The 23255-nt window shown below is 38.9% G+C and overlaps 1 protein-coding gene across 1 annotated transcript; it reads right to left on the reverse strand.

Annotated features, from left to right (window-relative positions):
* Positions 1–2407: 2407 nt before the first annotated feature.
* Positions 2408–23200, reverse strand: tmed8 (transmembrane p24 trafficking protein family member 8). Its single transcript, XM_003214430.4, has 6 exons — positions 23017–23200; positions 18992–19070; positions 15658–15784; positions 14019–14160; positions 12844–13137; positions 2408–8423 (listed from the first exon to the last, which is right to left on the reverse strand). Exons 1-6 carry the CDS (start codon positions 23198–23200, stop codon positions 8206–8208), a joined length of 1044 nt encoding a protein of 347 aa, XP_003214478.2. The 3' UTR covers positions 2408–8205.
* Between the last annotated feature and the right edge of the window lie 55 nt (positions 23201–23255).

The raw sequence follows: 23255 nt of genomic DNA on the forward strand, positions 1-23255 counted from the left end.
ACTCCAGATGGGTGGTTCAAGCTAAAGCAAAAACTTTCCTTGCTGGAACATGAAGGAAACCTCATCTGCTTTTAAATTTTATTTTGGTCCCCAAATTATACTTACATAACAGCAAGTGTGAAATCTGAAGCAGGCCAAAGGAATTTCAACATGTTGCTTAAAGGTGACTTATAAATTAATTTCCTAAATATGCCTGTCTACTCAGAAGTCACCATCTGAGTTCAATGGAATATACTCTGAAGTGTGCATAGGGCAACAAACTAAATAAAGAAAAAACAACCCTGTCTTAAATGTCCTGAGAGGGAACGGTGTTACTGAATGCTAATGGAAATGTTTGTCTTTATAGCACTTACTTTTTGAAATCTTATCTAGACTCGGCATCTATTCTTGGATGTAAAATACAGGTTTGCTTAAGAGAGAAAAAATTATGTATGTACTTACTGGAAAGTAAGCCCATTGTTAGACTAAGTGACACATGCTGCTGAAGGGCAAACTAGTTTGGGTTTAAACCTCCACTTGTCTGTTTGAGTATGGATATTTCATCCCTGGAGCCCTGATCATAATGAGGAGGGGGGTGCCTTCACCAGCTACAGGAGAGGAGTGACTCCATTATATTAAAAAGTGACAAGAAGTCCACTTCCAGTTTTAAAACCAGTTTCCCAGTTAAGATTCCAAAATTCAAGTGTTGTAAACAAAGCTTTCAAGAGGATGATCCCAAGTACACGTTTGTTTGTGTTTATTTAACTTTTCAGACTCATTTTCATCACTGCATTGTGTACACCAAGTAGAAATAATACCAATTAAATCCATTTTAGTTACAGGTTGTAACAACCGCCTCCTTCATACCTGTTACTACATGAATAATTCTGATTACAAGAATCAGAACTGTGATCATAGAATCATAGAATAGTAGAGTTGGAAGAGACCTCACGGGCCATCCAATCCAACCCCCTGCAAGAAGCAGGAAAATCTCATTCAAAGCACCCCCGACAGATGGCCATCCAGCCTCTGCTTAAAAGCCTCCAAAGAAGGAGCCTCCACCACAGTCCAGGGCAGAGAGTTCCACTGCCAAACAGCCCTCACAGTGAGGAAGTTCTTCCTGATGTTCAGGTGGAATCTCCTTTCCTGTAGTTTAAAGCCATTGTGCCCTAGTCTGTAGGGCAGCAGAAAATAAGCTTGCTCCCTACTCCCTATGACTTCCCTTCACGTATTTGTACATGACTATCATGTCTCCTCTCAGCCTTCTCTTCTGCAGGCTAAACATGCCTAGTTCTTTAAACCGCTTCTCATAGGGCTTGTTCTCCAGACCCTTGATCATTTTAGTTGCCCTTCCCTGGACGCTTTCCCGCTTGTCAACATCTCCCTTCAATTGTGGCGCCCAGAATTGGACACAGTATTCCAGGTGTGGTCCAGGAGGAATAACATGACTTCCCTGGATCTAGATGCTATATCCCTATTTATACAGGCCAGAATCCCGTTGGCTTTTTTAGCAGTCGCGTCACATTGTAGGCTCATGTTTAACTTGTTGTCCAGGAGGACTCCAAGATCTTTTTCACACGTACTGCTGTCGAGCCAGGCGTCCCCCATTCTGTATCTTTGCATTTCATTTTTTCTGCCAAAGTGAAGTATCTTGCATTTGTCCCTGTTGAACTTCATTTTGTTAGTTTCGGCCCATCTCTCTAATCTGTCAAGATCTTTTTGAATTCTGCTCCTGTCTTCTGGAGTGTTAGCTATCCCTCCCAGTTTGGTGTCATCTACAAACTTGATGATCGTGCCTTCTAACCCTTTGTCTAAGTCGTTAACAAAGATGTTGAACAGAACCGGGCCCAGGATGGAACCCTGTGGCACTCCACTCGTGAGTTCTTTCCGAGATGAAGACGACGCATTGGATTCATTCGCTTAGCCAATTACAGATCCACCTAACTGTAGTTTTGTCTAGCCCACATTTTACTAGTTTGTTTGCCAGAAGGTCGTGGGGGACTTTGTCGAAGGCCTTACTGAAATCCAGGTACGCTACATCCACAGCGTTCCCTGTATCGACCCAACTCGTTGCTAGGTTGGTAAAGCAAGTTGACCCTCTTTACCATGTTTATCCAAAAATGGATATTTAGCCAAGCACGAAAGGAAATAAACAGGGGTTTGTTTTTGTTTTCTATTAAAACAGTTCACAAGTGAGCATAAAAACATTTCGCACTTCTTGTTTGAGCTTAGTCAATAAATCTACTGTGAACTGCTTGTGTTTCATACTCCAGGACAATTACCCACACAAACAGAAATACAAAATTTCCACAAGAAAATCTGTGCTCTTGAACTTGGTACAGTTGCAGGCTGGCATACTGATTCAGGAACAACTTTTGTACACAAAGGACTTTTTAACTAAAAGCAAAGAAAAACAAAGTTTCTTAGGTGAATAGTGAAAAGATTTAATGATGTTTAAAAAATCAAACATACAGTCACAAAACAGATACTTCATACAGTGTAACAGACATTACATTCTGTTTCAACAGCATACACATTAGAAAGACTGTACCAAGCCAGTACCAAAACATATAAATACCGTTTCAGTTTAAAGAAAAAAGTATGCATGGCAGGATACAAACATATACATATCTGGTGCATAACATTTCAGATTAGGAGGAATCTTACCCCCCCCCCCCCCAAAAAAAAAAAAAAAACCTCACAAGGTGCCAAAAAAGAGCACCAAACTGGCATTCTGACTCGCAGGCAAACTGCAGTTAGAGCCTGATCATTTCAGAAGACAAATAGCATATCCATGTGTTTCTGTCAAAACGTTAGACTTCCAATACCAGTTTTCATCTTTTTGCCATCCAATCCTATGCATCACCACATTCTACAAAACAGCCTTCCTTGGGCAGGGTTTAGCCATCAGCTTCTAGAACTTGGAAAAGTTTTTTTCTCCAGCCATTTAAGAGCAGGGATTTTAGAAGTTGTAGCCATAGACGTGATGCCTTGGGTTTCTTGTCCAATTCTATATCCATTAATGGTTAATGACACAGCAACTACAAGAGGAAACACCTAGCTGGTGATATGATAGGTAAAGGTTTCTCTTGACATTAAGTCCAGTCATGTCTGACTCTGGGGGTTGGTGCTCATCTCCATTTCTAAGCCGAAGAGCCGGCGTTGTCCATAGACACCTACAAGGTCATGTGGCCGGCATGACTGCATGGAGTGCCGTTACCTTCCTGCCGGAGCAGGATCTACTGACCTACTGAGCAGGACCTATTGATCTACTCACATTGGCATGTTTTCGAACTGCTAGGTTGGCAGAAGCTGGAGCTAACAGTGAGCACTCATTCCGCTCCCGGGGTTTGAACCTGCGACCTTTCGGTCTGCAAGTTCAGCAGCTCAGTGCTTTAACACACTTCGCCACCAGGGCTCCAGTGATATGATGCCAACTACCTATTTAAAACGCTGGACGTGAGCTCTGAATTATGCAGAAATTCTTTATGTCTTGAATGTCCAAAACATAAATAAAACTATGTAAGAGTATTCTAGTGATGTCCTAGGGAAAGATTAATCCATCGTTGGTTTATCAGTCAAAAATCTATGTCCATTGCATCTCTATTTCTTGAAAAGAAGTCCCCTACTCTGCATGCCAAGTAACCGTTCTGTTCAAGACCAGGAGTTCTCAAATGTCTGACTCTTAAGGAAACACAATATTCTGAAATTGCACATACTTAAACAAGAACAAACAAACAAAACTCAACCCATATTTACTTTGTTTCCTAGGATTTACCACAGCCAAATGATTAGTGGCAAACTAACTACAAGCAGTTCTTAAGTTGAATATGTTTGTAAATCAGAACAGGTACACTTTTCAGTGTAACTCCAGTGCGCGCGCACACACACACACACACATATATATCTTTGGACAGCATAGGGAAGAGCTAACACCCCTGTGATGTGTTTTGCTGTCTGTTCGGACACCCCAGTAATATTTGTTTTATTGTCTCTGTTCCTGTTCAGAAGATTTCACCTCACTTTCTGTCCCTGTGATAATTGGATTTTGAAAAAATTGTCTTAACTATGAGTCGTTTGTAAGTTGGATGTTTGTAACCTAAGGGCTGCCTGTATTGCAAAACAAAAGAGCCATTTAAGGCCACAGAATGCTTTAAGATTAAAGAGAACATTTGTTCAACTGATTTCCCCCAGATAATCATGGCTATAAGACAAACAATACACAGGCTCTTCTGTTGCACAGATATCTATCTTGGTGTCGTGGTCTGAGCAGTAGAGAATGAACAACTAAAAGCAGACACGATTCACCCAAACAAGGTAGTCAGAAGTTAGGTTATATCACTGCAGTGAACTGTCTGAAACTTGTCATTCAAGAAAGGGGGAATAAGAACATGCTTTAAAGGCACAAGTCCATGGGGTTCTATAAGTCCAACAATACAATCTTCTACATGTCTACTTAGAAATAAGCCCCAGTGACCTAAATGGTACTTACTCCTAGGTGCATGTGAACAGGAATATAGACTTTGGTTTATATCATATTGTTGTTATGTGTCTTTAAATCATTTCTGATTTATGGTGAACCTATCATAGTTGTTTGTTTTTTTTGTTGCAAGATTTGTCCAAATGGGTTCCCTTAAGTTGGAGACAATATGACTTGCTGAAAGCTACCCTATGGGTTTCCATGGCTGAGTGGGAATTCAAACTCTGGTCTCCAGAGTCATAATGCAACACTCAAAACACTATAGCCACGCTATATCACATAGTTCTTGTTTAATCAGGTTCCTGATACCCTTAATTGTTTTAAGGAGATGATCAAAGCAGTTTTAATTTTCTCCAAGTAACATTAAGGGATCCTTAGAATAGATTGTCACCTAGATTATCATTTATCTAATAGGCTTCTTTATCATACTAAATACACAGAAACTTGACCAAATGGAATTTGATTACAGCAATAAATAGAAGAAATAGAATAAATTAATAACATTAATTCATGAGTTTTTTTGTAAGAGGAAAAACCAAACGAGGCCAAAATTAAGTTATAAAGAACCATAAAACATTCAGAGAACCTTTTTTGAAGAGCTACCATGGTTGGATGCTAGACATAATTCCTCCCCATCTTTAATTGCTATATATTTTTCATTCTTTCGTCATGTTACTTTTGTACATGATGAAAAGGAATAAATTAGCCAAGTTATATCAATCATGCAGAACAAAGCTCAAAGTACATCAAATATAAAGTTAGTCATAAATTTTAGAAAATGCCTATCCTATATTTTGACCAATCTGAAACTATATCTGATTTCTCTAAAATTGCATTTCTCTTTCATCTACACCAATGAATGTAAACAGGACAAAAAGTATCTGCATCAATTCAAAACTAGTATGTATATTTGTCCTAGCTGTTTCTCACAAAAGCCTCCAGAGTTTTTCAGTCTGTGATTCTATGATCTCACAATTTATTTTGTAAGCAGTTTATGATGGGAAGGTACACCAACCTATGGCATATGATGACATAGATCGGTGCCATCCCTATGCCTGAACAAGTCTTGGTCTGGCAAGTATATGGATCAGATATTTTGGATAGTATTTGAGTAGGATATGTAATCTGATGCCACTCACAAGTTTGAAAAATTTTGGAGAGGGAAGGATGTGACCAGGCAGAGCCCGACACAGCCCTCAGCAGCACAAAGAGAATTACACAATAAAAACAACCACTTCAAATTCTGTCCTTCATCTTAAACATGCACAATCTTAGCTCAAACATGCATATATACAACCTTTATTTTTATATTCCTTCTTCAGGCAGAACTTTAAATAAAACAACTACTCATTATCTCCAATTTCTAACAAAACAGTGTTCAAAATGGACACATAAAAATGGGTTGTGTATAGTGTAGAAAGTAAATAGATTAAGGTCTCAAGGGAAATACTTTGAATAATAACAAATAACCTTAGTTTAAATGCACATTCAGGGAAGGCAAGTTGTTAAAAAGCTGTCTACAGGTAATTCAAAAAGGAGAAAAAAATGAGGGAAGCTTTTTGAGACCACTTTAAAGGAGCAGTTCCTACACTGCTCATTTATGAAAAAAGAAATATACGTCCTATCCTTTAAGTCAAAGATTTTTCATTTATGTTAATACTAGAATGTCTGCGATTCCCTATCCCAAACCAATTACTGCAGTTTTTTCTCCTTTTCATGTTATTGGTCTACAACAAGTTGTGTATGAGTTCCTCAAATCATAACCTGAAGGAAAACAAATTGCACTTGAAAAACTTTTTAAAAGTTAGTAAGGATACTTCTTTACCATTTCTCATTTCCATTGCTTGAAGTGGAAAAAGTTGAAGATTCAACTCCATGAACCTTTTCTCCATTAGAATTGTGTTGATTGCAAAAAATGGTTTTTCCCCGTCCTATTTACTTTTCCAGTTACATTATTAGCTTCACTTAGCAAAGTACATAATATGGCAAAGAGAATCTGAAGCATTTTTGGAAAGTGAATTCTTTGGCTTTATATCTTCCATCACTAAACTTGTATCAGCAATGGCTTTCCCTAGAAACGTTTCCAAAAATCCATGTTAAACTATGAATGTTTGCTGCAATCATGCAAAGAACCAAGGAAACACATTAGATAAAATGTCACAGACAGCAGCTGTTTTGAAAGGCATATTCACATTTGCATCTGAAATCTTTGTATACATTTATACATCCTCTGCTGCAGAGACAACCATAAGATACATACATATATCCTCTAAGACCTGAGCTGTGAATGACAGATGATGCAATTGCCAAACTCTGATATGGGATAGGAAATTGTGCTACTTATTAAAAACTGGCAATAGCATCTGAACTCTGTGTGGGATGTGTGGAAAGAGATTCTTACTGGTTACTGATAGTCCTGAGATCTTCAATGATGGATTTTTAAAATAAGGCCTAGACTGACTGGTGGGGTCCATACCATAATAAAACATGAACAAACTGCAGAATCCTTATCAGAACTAATAACTCAAAGCCCTTATAAGAGAAGGAAAAGGGCTAATGTGTGGGCCAATGACTGCTTCACTGTCACTTTTTTCCTGTACTAACTTGTTTGTGTTTGGGATGGGTTTGAGTAGGTGCACTTAGGTCTGCGTGTAAGTTTTTTTCTGTTGGAAATGTTATACTGCTGGGGAACTGAGGTGAAGCATAGCATACATAAGAAGCACAAAAATCATATAACCACATTCAGACTATGGATACGTAAGAAGTGATAGGCAGCAGAGAACAGACTGCTTCAATTTGACTATCAAGGTGATGCATTTTTAAAATATTTACCCAAAATATCACATTCAGTGGAAACAAAAACATGTAACTCTTGGGCTTCCATTTATTAGAGGATTTTATATCCTTCTAGTAAATTCTGGTTTGACAACTATATCTAACGCTGTGCTGAATTTATGCAAAAAGCCAATTATTAGAGAAGCACATTGTGCCTTAAAATGTGTGAAGGAACAGAAAGTAAATTTTTGTTTATGACAGATTTTCAATTATTTCCCCAAACAAGAGTTTTATGGTTTATTGTTCCTTCTCCCATAGTTGTTTTACTCCCTTTATTGACAGAAAATTCATGAGGTCTTAACTCTTGGATCAACTCTGGTTGCTGATTCAAGTCAAGCTGTGCTATCCAAACATGTATGTCAAAAATTGAATCCTGGCTGTGCCTTGCACTGAACATGCCAGTGTTCCTGGAGGCAGAAGAAAGGCACGCTTCCAGTGGTGCTGAAGGCTTATTTACATTCGATTTCATGAGATTCTCATGGACCAGGCAAATGACAACGCCTCATATCACAGTAACAGCACAGTTCTAGACACAGTTCTACAGGCTGCTTTGGCAGTTGATCCAAGTGAATTTTTGCAGCCAGAATATAAGAAGAGAATATAATGCACCCAAAAAGTAAAAGGCATATTTCAATCTGAGTTCATACAAGTGCAACAGAAAGGAAAGGCAAACACTTGAACCCCACGTCCAGTGACTTGCTTTGCTGAGGCTAAAAATCCAGCATGGTGTTTGCATAAAACAAAGTGGAGCTGCTGCCAGTGACTGCTTGCCCCACCTTCACAGTGAAGCGCAACTGAAAGAAGTCATCTGCACATAAGCACAGAAATGCATATAAGATTTGGCTATCAAGAAGTACCTCTAGTCACAGACTTCGCTCTAGTCCTTTATGTCTCACTCATTCCAACCTTGCTTAGCTGGTATAATAGACATGGAAGAAAAGAATCTTGTTGCGTAGAAGAGAGTAAGAGTTATCGAATTTGAGCAAGTAGATGCCTTCGCCTGGATACTCGTGGCTGCCTATTTGCACTTCGTGATGGCTGTCCCTTCGGTAGACTGGCATGATCTCCCCATAATGGCTTCTCAAATAGCTTTTGGAGCCCCTTTCCACATCACCAACAGGGATAGGTCCTGAGAAGAAAAACACGCAACACATTTCTCATGTTAAGAAGCCAAGAGAAGAAATACAAAGGCTTGGAATCAGGGTAAGACTGACTGATCAAAACCGTCTTTACGAAGAAGGCATAAGGCCAAATGCTGGACGTGGCTCTCAAGACAGTTCCTATTAACAATGCCCTTGAATCACTACATCTCTCTAAAAGTATCTTCTTGAAATTCAACACCTTAGTCCTTCTTATATGTCAGTAATGTGTTTTAAAAAACCCCAAACCATGCTTACAGAACAGTTAATCACACTGACACCAGTATATTTTTCAGCATCCACAGGTTTGTATATTGCATACTATAGTCAGTGATGAAAACTTAAAGATAATGCACAGCAACTTTCTATGACTAGAGAAATAATAATTAAGGAGGTTTTCATCATTGCTAAATCCAGTGTTTTTGGACCTATGAAACTGAGTACATATAACTGAAGCTAAAATTCAAGCATTGTGTCTGCATAAAGACCCAGCATGTAGTAGTGATTTGAGCTTTTTATTAAGACTCTGAAGACTAGGGTTCGAATCCTTGCTTGAAACACACTAGATGATCTTAGGCAAATCACACTCTCTCAGCATCAGAGGAACATAAAGGCAAACCTCTCTCTTAACAAATCTTGCCAAGAACACTCTTTGGTAGGTTTGCCTTAGGACAAAGTTTCTCAAACTGTACTCCTCCAGATGTTTTGGAATTCAGCTCCTATGATTCCTAACAGCTGGTAAACTGACTGGGATTTTTGGAAGTTGAAGTCCAAAACACCTGGAGGAGCACAGTTTGAGAAACACTGCCTTGGGGTTTCCATAAATCAGAAACAACTTGAAGACACATAATAAACATACAGCTTAGTTGTTTTATTGCCAGTACAGAAAAAATAAGTGCAGGATTTGTAATCTGAATCTTAAAACAGTACACTAATTATCATTAACCTTAGACTTGGTCTAAGCAAAGGAACACAGCAAACCATTCCTGCAGTGCTCCCCAATCTATGGAATTCATTCCCTAATTAAGTGCAAATCCTTGATGGTTTGTAGAAAGAATTGCTAAGTTTTTGATTGTGAGAAGGCTTGTCAAGTTTTCATAGAATCATAGAATAGTAGAGTTGGAAGAGACCTCATGGGCCATCCAGTCCAACCCCCCGCTAAGAAGCAGGAAATCGCATTCAAAGCACCCCCGACAGATGGCCATCCAGCCTCTGTTTAAAAGCCTCCAAAGAAGGAGCCTCCACCACAGCCCGGGGGAGAGAGTTCCACTGTCGAACAGCTCTCACAGTGAGGAAGTTCTTCCTGATGTTCAGGTGGAATCTCCTTTCCTGTCGTTTGAAGCCATTGTTCCGTGTCCTAGTCTGCAGGGCAGCAGAAAACAAGCTTGCTCCCTCCTCCCTATGACTTCCCCTCATGTATTTGTACATGGCTATCATGTCTCCTCTCAGCCTTCTCTTCTGCAGGCTAAACATGCCCAGCTCTTTAAGCCGCTCCTCATAGGGCTTGTTCTCCAGACCCTTAATCATTTTAGTCGCCCTCCTCTGGACGCTTTCCAGCTTGTCAACATCTCCCTTCAACTGCGGTGCCCAGAATTGGACGCAGTATTCCAGGTGTGGTCTGACCAAGGCAGAATAGAGGGGGAGCATGACTTCCCTGGATCTAGACGCTATTCCCCTATTGATGCAGGCCAGAATCCCGTTGGCTTTTTTAGCTGCCGCATCACATTGTTGGCTCATATTTAACTTGTTGTCCACGAGGACTCCAAGATCTTTTTCGCACACACTGCTGTCAAGCCAGGCGTCCCCGATTCTGTATCTTTGATTTCCATTTTTTCTGCCGAAATGAAGTATCTTGCATTTGTCCCTGTTGAACTTCATTTTGTCAGTTTCGGCCCATCTCTCTAGTCTGTCAAGATCGTTTTGAATTCTGCTCCTGTCTTCTGGAGTATTAGCTATCCCTCCCAGTTTGGTGTCGTCTGCAAACTTGATGATCGTGCCTTCTAACCCTTCGTCTAAGTCGTTAATAAAGATGTTGAACAGAACCGGGCCCAGGACGGAGCCCTGCGGCACTCCACTTGTCACTTCTTTCCATGATGAAGACGACGCATTGGTGAGCACCCTCTGGGTTCATTCGCTTAGCCAATTACAGATCCACCTAACCGTAGTTTTGTCTAGCCCACATTTTACTAGTTTGTTTGCCAGAAGGTCGTGGGGGACTTTGTCGAAGGCCTTACTGAAATCCAGGTACGCTACATCCACGGCATTCCCTGTATCGACCTAACTTGTAACTCTATCGAAAAAAGAGATCAGATTAGTCTGGCATGACTTGTTTTTGGTAAATCCGTGTTGACTATTAGCTGGCTACAATATGCATTCTTAATAATGCATTTTTATTCATCTTACTCTTCCATCAAGCAAAAAGTGGGTGCTAGAAACAATATCATACGAAAGCTGACTGACACAACTTGGGGATCATAACCAGACACAACGAAGACATCTGCCCTTGCGCTTTGCTACTCTGTTGCTGTGCATGCCCAGTGTGAAACACATCTCACCACATTAAAAGAGTGGATGTAGCTCTCACTGAGACATGCCACATTATCACGGGATATCAATGCTCCACACCACTGGAGAAATTACACTATTTAGCCAGTATTGCACCACATGACATCTGCTGGGAAGTAGCAGCCTGAATTGAAAGGACCAACACTGAGACATCTCTGGCCCATCCCCTGTTTGGATATCAGCCAGCTTGCCAGAGTCTTAAATCAAGAAATAGTTTTCTAAGACCTACAGAGACACTCACAGGAACACCTCAGCAAGCAAGAGTCCAAAAGTGGCAGGCTAAAACCCGGAACCTCAAGTCATGGCTGATACTAAATAAGAGACTCCCTCCTGGGTACACAGAAGATTGGGTGACTTGGAAGGTGCTGAACAGACTGCGCTCTGGCACCACAAGATGCAGCGCCAGCTTTAAGAAGTGGGGCCACAAAGTGGAGTCCACGACATGAAAGTGTAGAGAAGAGCAAACCACAGACCACCTATTACAAATCAGTCTGAGCCATGCCACACAAACAATGGAGGACCTTCTTATAGCAACGCCAGAGGCATTCCAAGTGGTCAGCTACTGGTCAAAGGACATTTAGTATAAAACCAAGTTTTTAACTTTATTTGTGTTTTTAAATACATTACAACTATACCCTCGGTTTGCTTCTGATATGATAAATAAATAAATAAATAAATAAATCTTACTCCTGACTTTGGTCCTGGGAATAATCTGAAAGTGTGTGGTAGATTGGGTTAAACCATCGTGCTGACTGGACTGTTGACCGAAAGGTTGGTGGTTCAAATCCAGGGAGGGGGGTGAGCTCTCATCTGTCAGCTCTAGCTCCCCATGCAGGGACATAAGAGAAGCCTCCCACAGGATGGTAAAACATCAAACATCCTGATGTCCCCTGGACAACATCCTTGCAGACCTTGCAATTCTCTCACATCAGAAGCGACTTGCAGTTTCTCAAGTCGCTCCCGACACATACAAAAAAATTCTAAAGCAGTAGTGAAAGCTTACCACAGGCCTGGGAATCATATGCAAGTCATTCTGAATTGCTGAGAGAAGAAAAAAATTCAGTTTAAAATTAGCTAGAAATTATCATATGTTTGAATGAAGTGACACTGTAGAACTAATAAAATTTTGAAGCATGGCACTTTAACTGCCATGCTTCAATGGACTGGAATCATGGTTGCTATAGTTTTACAAGGTCTTTAGCCTTCTCTGCCAAATAGTGTTGGAACCTCATTAAACTACAAATCTCAGAAGTCCATAGCATTGTGCCATGGCAGTAAGTGGTGCCAAATTGCATTAATTCTACAGTGTAGATGCACCCATGGCCACTGAGACAATCCAGTTGTTCTTTTTAAATCTTTTTGCTAATCTCTAATGCTAATAATTTTACTACCATGCTCATGTTTTAACTCTCTGAACCATTTCAGCCATAATGGGTTGTTGCTGTTATGTGCCTTCAAGTCAACTCTGACTTAGGGTGGTTCTGCCACAGGATTTCCTTGGCAAGATGTATTCAAGGTTTTGCAATTACCTACATCTATGATTGAGAGAGTGTGCCTTGGCCAAGGTCATTCAACAGAATTCCATGAATGAGAGGAGATTCAAACCTTGGTTTCCTAGGTTCCTGATCTACTACATTATTCTGGCTCTCAGTGTGCAATGGATCAAATGGCAAAGCCTGTGCAAGGCAGAGGAAATGCAAAACAGAAGGGAAGGATGATCTGTGTGATCTCATTTGGGATTCAAAAAGTGTAGAACCATAAAGATAAATAGATATGAGGTACAGTGAAACATTGAAGCACTTCAGTACAGCAACTATTATTCCACTTATCCACTTGTGCACTGACCTTCAAACTCTTCCTCTTCATCCTCTTCATCACTTGATTCACTGACCTGGACAGTAATGGCAGTGCTAGTAACGGGGGTCCAATCAAAATAGACCCCAAAACCAATGTCATAATCTTCTGTGGCAAATTCCCAGCAGACTTGCTTTCCATCTGGGTGAGTTGGCACCCGGACTGTTAACACCTCACCCCGTTTGACCACCATTCGAGCATTTTTTTCCTTGGCCATCTTTGCTTTGAAATCTCTTATCTTAGAGCTTGTCCAAGTGGTTGGTGGAATCAGGGGAGGTGGTCGAACTGAAAGAAACAAAGATGGCATTATGGACTTGGAACTCTTCTTTAATAGGACTAGGTAGTCTAATAATTTTGCTATATTTCAGAAAGAATTCCTGTCTATGTGCGAGAAGACTTTTTTTCCTTCTTTAGATTTCTACACCTTATTCCAACTTTACTTTGAGTTGATTGACACTGTTATTTCAATGTTAACTCAAATTATACTATTATTTTCAAGTAACATTCAGCTAGTTCTTTAAATATTAAATTTTACTATAGTTTATTATGCCTTTTAACCTATTGATGCAGTTTCTAAGCTAACAAATACAGAATTTTCAGAAGAGTCCAGATTACCAAATATTGCTCATGTATTTTAAAAACAATTCTGCAATTAAACAGCTGTGCTAATTAACATATCAAACTATAGCTTACTATACATATAGCTACTGAAAGTAGCTTGATTGTGATTTAAGAAATTAGCACCATAAGCGTATTGAACTGATTTGCTAAGCAGAACAGATTGCATTACATCTCCAGAGAACTATAGCTTTGAGAACCTCATCTCAGAGATTAAACATAAATAAATATGATTTCAACATTTGAGTCTCCCTGATTCCTTGTAAGTTCCATTTATGTTTCTGTCACATACTATACATGTACCACAAACTGATAATGTAGCTTGAAATGATATGAGAGGAAGAGAATATTCAGGAGGCACCAAACTGAGAATAAGAAATACATTATACCAGAATTCATATGACCTTCAGGTCTTCTATTCTACTTACTTGTAGATCAGTTTCACTTAGCATACCCTATGGCAATAGAGCACCAATATTACATATATTTATTGCTCAGAACATTGGCTTCGAGGTCAAACTAAGAGAGAAATAAAATCTTAGCCTCACCTTTTTTCTGCTCTCCCAGCAGATCTGTTGTTTCGAGCTCTGCTGAGAGGACATCTACAGCGCCAGTATATTCTGACTGTATCATGACTATATCACCTGGCCCTTCTGGAGTAGGGCATTTTCTCACCTGCACAACAGCCTCCTATGGAGAAACATGTTTCCTCAGTATTACTGTCTAGTAAGATTCAGCTATTTCATTATTAAGCTTTACCTTATTTTATTATGCCCTTTTAACCTGTTGATACAGTTTCTAAGCCAACAAATGCAGCAATTCTCTGAAGATAAGGACCAAATTACCAAGTATTGAACATGTATCTTGAAAAACTTAAAAGTTACAAGGACAAGGGTCAAGTAAGTCTTTCCTCTACAGACTTCTACTCTCCAAGACCGCTACACATCCTCTCTTTCACCCTCACCTCTTCTTCTGACTGTTGGCAAAGAGAAGATTCACACAGATCAATGCCCATCAGGGAGAAAGTAGGAACGGGATCAGTGGTGAAGCCAGGTAGCCAAGATAGATGCATCTTAGTACCCCATTTTTATTTTTACTATATGGTTATGGCTGTAATGTCTGGATGAAGATTTGCAACCCTAGTCCCCCCGGGGAGATAGAGCGGGTTAAAAATAAACTTTTACTATTTTATTATAATCAAGACTATCAAAATCACTTTGATCAATAGCAGGTTATATACATAGACATTTTTTATCATTGTACAATGACAGAGTGAATTAATACCAATAGCTAGGACAATAAATTTGTTTTCAGAAAGCTTACTTTTGATTCCAATTACATATTCTAAGTAAAAGCAAATGTAAAACCAAATTACTGTAAATTTTGCTTTCACAAGTTCATCCAAGTATTGCTGCTTTCAACGCCATAAGGACAGATTAATCAACTTACAGAACAGTTGCCAGTGATATTATATATTATTTTTAAAACTGTCGAGGTTCCTTTTTTTAGATAACTTCCAAAAATCTTCAGCCAGTAAGAATGTGAGTTAGTATGTATTTTAATTTTAATTTAACATAATTTGCTCTAGTAAATATTGCTAACCACCTGTGTAATTCACACTCCATACCACAAACTGCCCCAAATCTGTTTCCTGTACTCTGTGATTCTTAAAATATTGTCCAAAGCTTTGCCAAGATACTTTTTAATGATAGTAGCTGTCTGATTTTACAATCTTCTAATCTCTTTTATTGCAACCACTCTTCCTCTTATCATGGTCTTTAAATAAATAGAAGATTTAATTGCATCCATATTTGTTTTTGAAGTCATGGGAAACCTCTTCAAAACTTTGTCACACTATCAAACTTTATTCTTAACTTAATATATTGGGCTATAATCCACATTTTTTATTTTTAAAAATTGCATGCAGCCAAAACGTCAACATTTGTCATGAATAGTTTGCATGTAATAATATATGTATTTAATGAAGTTTACAAACCCTAACATATCAAAGAAACAGAAAAATCCAATAATGTAAGCAGAAGTGTACCTGTACTATAAAAGAATATTCCAAGCAAATCTTACCGAAGCATATTGTCTTAGTGCAGCAAAGATGAATATTGCATTTGGAAACAAAGGAATACAACATTGATATGGTATGTAAGATATTGCCCAAGGGGCAAACCCCACCTCCTTTTGTGGTTGGATTTGATCTGTTAGGATCTCCTTTCCCACTACATCTTGCTCTTCTTGATTTCCATGACCACATTCAGAATCCTCTGCAGTATCTTCATTTAGAGATGACCCATTCTGCAACCTCTCAGAGAAAGACAGTATTTCAATTCAGTGTTTTAAGAGCACTCTATAATGATGAGGTGAAGCAAACAACAATTTTCAATTCTCTAGTAAGTTGTGGGAAAACGGCTTGCAGGAAGATTTGGGATACTGTAGAAACAGGACAATTCTACCATCTATATGTATGATACAGCTAAGTGGATTCTGTCACATACAAGTGAAAGTACAGCTAGAATTAATCATTGTTCTGCACTGTAATCCCACAGGTAGCAGAAAATATTCCAGCTGAGCCCATCCAATCATCTCTTGGGCTGCTTTGTAAACACTGACTTTGACAAAATACCCAACAATCTAACAGAATTAATCTGTCCACCATCCCATATCACCTAAATATAGTATAGCAATTTGACAGTTTTGTTCTCATGTCTCTGTGTCTATAAATGTAACTTTCACAAGTAACATCTTATAAGAGAGAAATACAAAATCTCTATATTATTGATGTCACAGCAAAGAAATGGCATAAGAGGCTTGCGTAAGAGCTTGCTGGTCCTGCCAGCTACCTACCCTCCCAATACTGCCCACTGCATATAGAATTATAAATATCTATAAAGTTATTTTCTCCAAAGTAAGACCATTGATTCACCAAGCTCACAGTTGCCTACTCTAATTTAATAAAGTTATTTTCCAATTCCTTGCTTTACTATGAGACATGTATTCATTACTGAGCTGAAAGTCTTCTCTTTCACAGTATGACAAAGTAGTTTACAGTGTTTGATGAGTGTGGATTGACATTATATAAAAAGAAATAAACAGTTAGCTAGAGGCACAACAGTGATAGCTATCTCCTCTATTCTCACTAATCCTGAAGGATGTAAAACTGTCCTAGGGATTTGGCTGCTTGCTGGATTTTTGGTTCTGTCACACATTTACATAGATTGGATGAGGCTGTAACAGCATCAGAGGAAATGTTCATACCCCATATTTGTCATTGCTGGGCTAGTAACCAGATAATGGCAACAGCTTTCTCAGCTGTGTCTTTTCCATATGCAGTGCTCTTTCTCTACACGTTGAATGCTATCTACATTTTAGCACCACACGAAAGCTTGAATATTTACTCAAGCTTTTAGGACTTATTAACCACAACTTCATGCTGATTTATTGATGCATTTATACTGTGCTGTTGATTATTACTGTTCTCCATTTTTATCATGCATTGCTTTTAGTGGTAGTAATAAAAAAAAGTTAGAAATATTTATTTGCTGGTAATAATTCAGTTGTGTCCATATAGATAACATTAGGATGCCTAAAGTGTAGCCATCACATGACTCAAGCCATACTTACTCGGAAAAGAAAAACAAGTTCTACCAGCAAACATGGGAATCAATGGCTGAATACACATTCAGCCTTCATGATTACCTTAAGATGGCCAAGAAAGTTTATTGTATGTTTTTCCTTCACAACTGTTTAAACTTCCGAGCTTAAAAATGACAGGAAAGTGGGTGCGATTTTCTGCAAAGCTAGCCAGTCTTCAGCAATTCTCTGAAAGACTTATGTAGCCTGTAAGTCAGAAATATAAGGATCCAATAACACAGAGCACTTTTCAGGCAGCAGGAGCACTTTTTTTCAGCACTGGATGAAAAAGTATTGTGCAAGCACAGTTGAAGAGAGGTGGATACAAGGGCGACTTAAACCAATATCCTGCGAATTTTAAACTGACAGAGGAAGATTACTTCCATACAATTACCAAAACTATTTGTTGGTGGAAAGAAAACAGTTTTAAGTCACCATCAGTTTTAAGTCACCAATAGTAACAAAATGCAAAAGTGATTAATTAGGTTAACACCATGCTCTAAATCAGCAGGATTCCAGGAGCTCATATACATCAGATGGTTTTTTCAGTGATCCCGTGCTTCCTTACTACCACTATTTCACTTCACAGTTCCTTTATATCAAGACTGTTCCAAAAATACTTTTAACAGTCTCATGTTATATCTCTATGTATTCTTACTGTCTGTGGAATCAAGTATCCAACCTTTACAGATCTAAATATGTCATCTAGCAAGATCCACACACTAGGTTGAACTAGAAAATTCCAGGAACACTGGTACTAAAATCTCTTGCATTTTCAAAAAACAAATTAGGCTTCTGTGGAACATTTTTTTATTCAAGAGAGACTGTTATGTCTTATACATAAAATATCCCTCAGAGGTTAAAACACACGATACATCTTGAAGTATTAAACACTAAACTCTATTCACTATCAAAAGGAGTGGAAAGATGGAAATACTACCAATGCAAAAGCCAATGAGGCCAAAGAAATTAACAGCAAACAAGTCTGACAACCTTCCCTAGGAAGTAAATTAACAATGGGTTCTACTACTGAGAAAGCTTTGTTCCTAAAAGCCATTCACATAGCCTTCAATAGCCATTGGATTTAGCAAGTGTCTTTTAGTTCAATCTAAATCTTTGAGAGTTCAAAACAATTATATTTGCTTTCTCTAGAAGCAATACCTTGAGACAGTGTTAAAAAACTGCCTATGACAATGAGGAAATCAAAGACAAAGATGTGAAGAATCACAACCATTTAAACAGTGAGTAACCATGAGTTCATGCTAACCTAGAGATTCAAAGCAAAAAACTATTTGGCATCAATTGGACTGTTGCACAGCATTCCCCGATGGGGATATAATTACAGAGGCCCTGGGGATTTATCTCCTTTATGCTACAGCTTCATATGACAGGATTATCTCAGACTGCTTTTGAAATCTAACATTCAGTTCCCACAATAACGGAACAAAGACTCGCCCATTTACTTCTCTTTTTAAAAAGTATGGAGTACTTTAGTTTTTGATCACTGTAAGCACCTACAGGTCAGTGCCTAAACAATGCATAACCAATTAATTTGTTGTAAGTGCCACCTGCAGATGCAACATATTATATGAACTTTGCCTCCATAATACAGAATTTTAAAACCAATGTGTCAATCTGTAAGTTTGCTTTTGAATCTAAACAAATCACCATCACTGATTTTATAAGTTTACCAGAATAACAAACAAAACTCCAAAATGAAGCACATCACAGAAGTTCAATTCTCTATTTTATCTTGATAGGTGAAAGCTGCTTTCCAAATCCCTCCATCATATGAGAAATGAAGCGTATCTTCCCTTTCTTTTTCCTTAAACACCATGTAACACAGATCTCTATCACAAATACTATACATATTTCTTACCTGCATAGCGAGGCATCATTTCCTAGACTGGCTTCTGTCTGGAATGTAGGTTCTGGCCGCTGAGTTATATCTTCATTCTCTATATTAAAAAAAGAAAACAGAAATCATCATTGGCTTTACAGTAGTACCTAACTTCCAATATTTAAAACAAAATGTCTTTCAGTCTGGTTGTTTTTTCATGTCATACCCTGTCTTAGTAGAATTCAGGAAAAAGTATGAAAAAACCAATATATTGTGAGCACACAAATCAAGAAGGCTTCTGTTTCAAAACAGTAAGCCTGCTTTTCAGAAAGAAACCCTAGTCATGACTAAAGCATGGCATTTGAAACTAGAGTAACAATATCCTGGAGAAGTGGTTGGAAGAAAACGCCAACAGTACCCCATAGATAAGGTAGCAAATAGGTTATTGTGGTAGAATCAACCCACCACATAATTTGTGTTTATAAGATAAGCCTTGGGCTCTGTTAGCAGCATATCTTAAAGCAGACAACTTACTTCCTTAAAAACTGTTTACATTGCAGGCAGAACATTGTAACCTGGGCTGACAATATGCAAATTCCACAGACTTACAAAATCCAGGACTGTGTATGTGTGCATGCCTGTAAGTTGACTGTTGAATTATAGCAACCCCATATTTTCATAGGGTTTTCTTAGACAAGGAATACTCGGAGATGGTTTTTGCAGTGCCTTCCTCTGAAATACAGCCTACAGCACCAGGTATTCATTAGAAGTCTCCCATTCAAATACTAATTGAAGCTGACCCTTCGTTGCTTCCAAAATCAGATGGGATCTAGTATCTTTAAAATGTGTTCAGACTGCTTAAAGACATGCCTACTTATTAATGATGGCAACCTTTCAAACACAGAAAAACTACAGACAGGCTGTAGTTCTAAGTATGTCCTCTCAAATGGAATAGAATTATGAGACTGATATGAAAAAATATTGAAAAATAATGTTGATGACAATGTCTTAGTCTGGGCAATTGTATCTCACCTCTAAAAGATGATATATGAAAGAGCCTTTTGTCTGTGAACACAGTTCCCCTGTTCCTCCTTTAATGTAAGCCATAGCTAACCTAGAAATTCTTTACTTCACCATAGTTTCCCACAATGTCAGACCCAGGAAACTGTTATGAATTATGAAATTTTGCCTCCCAGAAAGAGATACTTCTAGAATTTGTTTGCCTATGAAGCCCAAAGAATTTGATGAGCTTTAGGCTTACTATTCTAAGCTACATGATGCAACAGTTACACCAAGAAATAGCTGGTGTGCTAGGGAAAATAAGACAAGGCAATATCTAATGGCAATACCTCCAGGGATGTTATTAGTTGCTAGATCCTGACAAACAACTTCATCAAAAGAGTGCTACAGCATATGAAAGTTGGTCATTTAAGGATTATTGCTTGAGTGATAAATACAACATCAAGATACATCACAAAAATCTTATACAGTACAGCAGACTTACTATTTACAATGCTTCACTTTTTATCACAGAGTATTAAGCTCTTTTTTTTTACTATGTACTTGGTAAGAAATTCTGTTAAATCTTGCTGTCTCTTAATGTTGATTGTGATATTATAACGGAAACTGCTTTTGCGCTCTTTGATTTTATCTTTGCTTATTTAGATCCATTTTTTAAAAAAAAATTAATGGGAGACAGACTTTGGGTTTCAGAATAAGCTCCATCATCTACTTCAATACAAAAAAAATCCCTATTCTGGACATAGCAAGGATTTATAAAGGATTTTATTAATGCTTCGGTTCTACCATGCAAGTGCCTCAGCAAGCACTTCTCACAATCAGCTCCTGGGCTTCATTCAGATTCATGGATTTTCCTACAGAACAGATTTAACCAATCAACACAGAGGCATGGTGAAAATTAAGTAAATCTTGCAGTAAGCCATTTAAGCTAGTAATGCATACTCCTAGGAAAATGCATATCCTACAACTATATTCTTGTATAGAATGACAGCCACAGATGGATAGTTTAGTGAAGCGACTATTTTAATTCATATCTACCTACAGCTTAGTACAATGTGAAACAATCTGCTGTAAAGATGAAAGTGTAAAAATATTTTACAAATTGTATAATGATACTTATATTGCTGAAAAAAATTAATCAATATACGCATATACAAAAAAAAAGCACAGTGTGGGATGGCTGATTATTGTTTTGTAGGTTTTGTAATTTTACCTTACTAAATTAAGACATCCCAAATGGTCACTGGATGCACTGGTTTCCTATAAATTGTTATAGAAATATACTGACAATATAATAATGGCACTAGTTTTTCCAAACGTGGTACTGCATGCTCCTGCAAGGCAAAAGGTTGTGGTGAAGGAAGCACTGCTGCTGGAAGGGTCGCCCATATCAGACAAGATTTGGCTGAGGATCCAGGCTGAATGCTGCCCAATTGGGCAGCAGCAATAGTGGAGGGCAAAGGATCTTTCAGAGATAGCAATGGCACCATAGTTTCATTTTCTGTAGGTTTTTATTAAAGAGAGGCTAAATGGTCATTGTTAAGGGTGCGGTGATTGTATGTTTCTGAATGGCAAAGTGAGCTTGGACAGGATGGCTCTTGTGGTCTCTTCCAACTCTATTATTCTATAACTAAAACTTCCTTGGGATTCCATAGAATTGAACCATGGCAGTTGAAGTGGTGTCAAACTGCACTAATTCTTCAACATAGATGCATCCACTTTTGGACGATTCAGGCCCCTTCTACACTGCCAGATAAAATCCCGATTATTTGCTTTGAACTGGATTATATGGCAATGTAGACTAAGATAATCCAGTTCAAAATAGATAATCTGGATTATCTGCTTTGATAATCTGGATCACATAGCAGTATATAAGGGGCTTCGGTGTTCATCAGTGCTGTTTCATGTGCAAAATTATTTCAAATTATTGGATTAAAATATCTTCAAGTTATGCGCATAATAATAATAGTAATCATAATTTGATTTCTTACCCGCCTCTCTTCATGGCTCAAGGCGGGTTACAAAACAATTAAAATACACGAGCACAGCAAAAACACTACAAATACACACATTAAAGCATACCTCCATAAAAGTTACATACCAAAACATATGAAATACATATTAAAACAGATAAAACAAGTTAAACAAAGGACATGCATTAAAATTCATGTTTATGTTTAAAGACTGTCTGGGTAGGCCTGCCGGAAAAAACAGGTCTTCACTTGTGTCTTAAATTCCGACAGCTGATCTAGCTGTTGGAGTTCTGCCGGGAGGATGTTTCATAGCCTTGGGGCAACCTATGAAAAGGTCCCCTAGATGGTGGTTGTCAGTCAGGTTCTGGCTGGTTGGAGCAGATGCCCCCCAGAAGACCGAACTGTATGGGCCGGATGCTGTGAGTTTTCCTGTCTGTATGGCCATGATCCAGAAGCATTCTCTCCTGAAGTTTCGCCCACATCTATACTAGGCATCCTCAGAGATTCTGAGATATATTGGAAACTAGTCAAGTGGGGTTTATAGATTTGTGGAAGGTCCAGGGTGGGAGAAAGAACTCTTGTCTGTTGGAGGCATGTGTGAATGTTGCAATTAATCACCTTGATTAGCATTGAAACGCCTTTCAGGTTCAAGGCCTGGCTGATTCCTGCCTGGGGTGACCATTTGTTGGGAAGTATTGCCTGGCCCTGATTGTTTCATGTCTGCAATTCCATTTTCTGAGTGTTGTTCTTTATTTAGGATTTACCCAGGCAGAACTCAGCCAGGCTTTAAAGCTACAAGGCTTTTCAATGCTAGTTCATTCTCCCACCCACAGATATACAAACCCCACTTGTCTAGTTTCCAATTTACCTCACAACTCTGTGGATGCCTGCCATAAATGTGGGCGAAACCTCAGGAGAGAATGCTTCTGGAACATGGCCATGCAGCCCGGAAAACTCACAGCAACCCAGTTTTTGATTTGTTTTCCTTGTACAACGCCATGTACATTGATGATAATGACGATGATGATGACAATTGATGACAGGAACCTTGAAAGAGCCCCCGTTCCTCACCTGCGGCGCTGAGGGGACCCACAGGACCCAATTGCCCCTCTGATGGACCTGGAGAAGGCGGAAGCGAGAGCCGCTTCTGGTCCCTTTTTGTCCCTTCGAGGCCACTGTCCCCGCTGCTGCCGAAGACCCCGGCCGCGGAGGGTTCGAAGCGGGTGCCAGCGGCCGCGGCCAACACATCCGACATCGGGGCCGGGCGGAAAGACCCGAGGAGACCCGAATAGAACCGAAAATTCCCGGGA

This window comes from Anolis carolinensis, chromosome 1 (assembly GCF_035594765.1).
Source record: "Anolis carolinensis isolate JA03-04 chromosome 1, rAnoCar3.1.pri, whole genome shotgun sequence".
Taxonomy (NCBI): Eukaryota; Metazoa; Chordata; class Lepidosauria; order Squamata; family Dactyloidae; genus Anolis; species Anolis carolinensis.

Coding starts and splice junctions, on each gene's coding strand:
- tmed8 (XM_003214430.4), bottom strand. CDS start 23,200: ATGTCGGATGTGTTGGCCGCGGCCGCTGGCACCCGCTTCGAACCCTCC. Junction 15,785..18,991: donor AATGATGCCTCGCTATGCAG/GTAAGAAATATG, acceptor TTTCTCTGAGAG/GTTGCAGAATGGGTCATCTC. Junction 13,138..14,018: donor GCTGGGAGAGCAGAAAAAAG/GTGAGGCTAAGA, acceptor TGTTTCTTTCAG/TTCGACCACCTCCCCTGATT.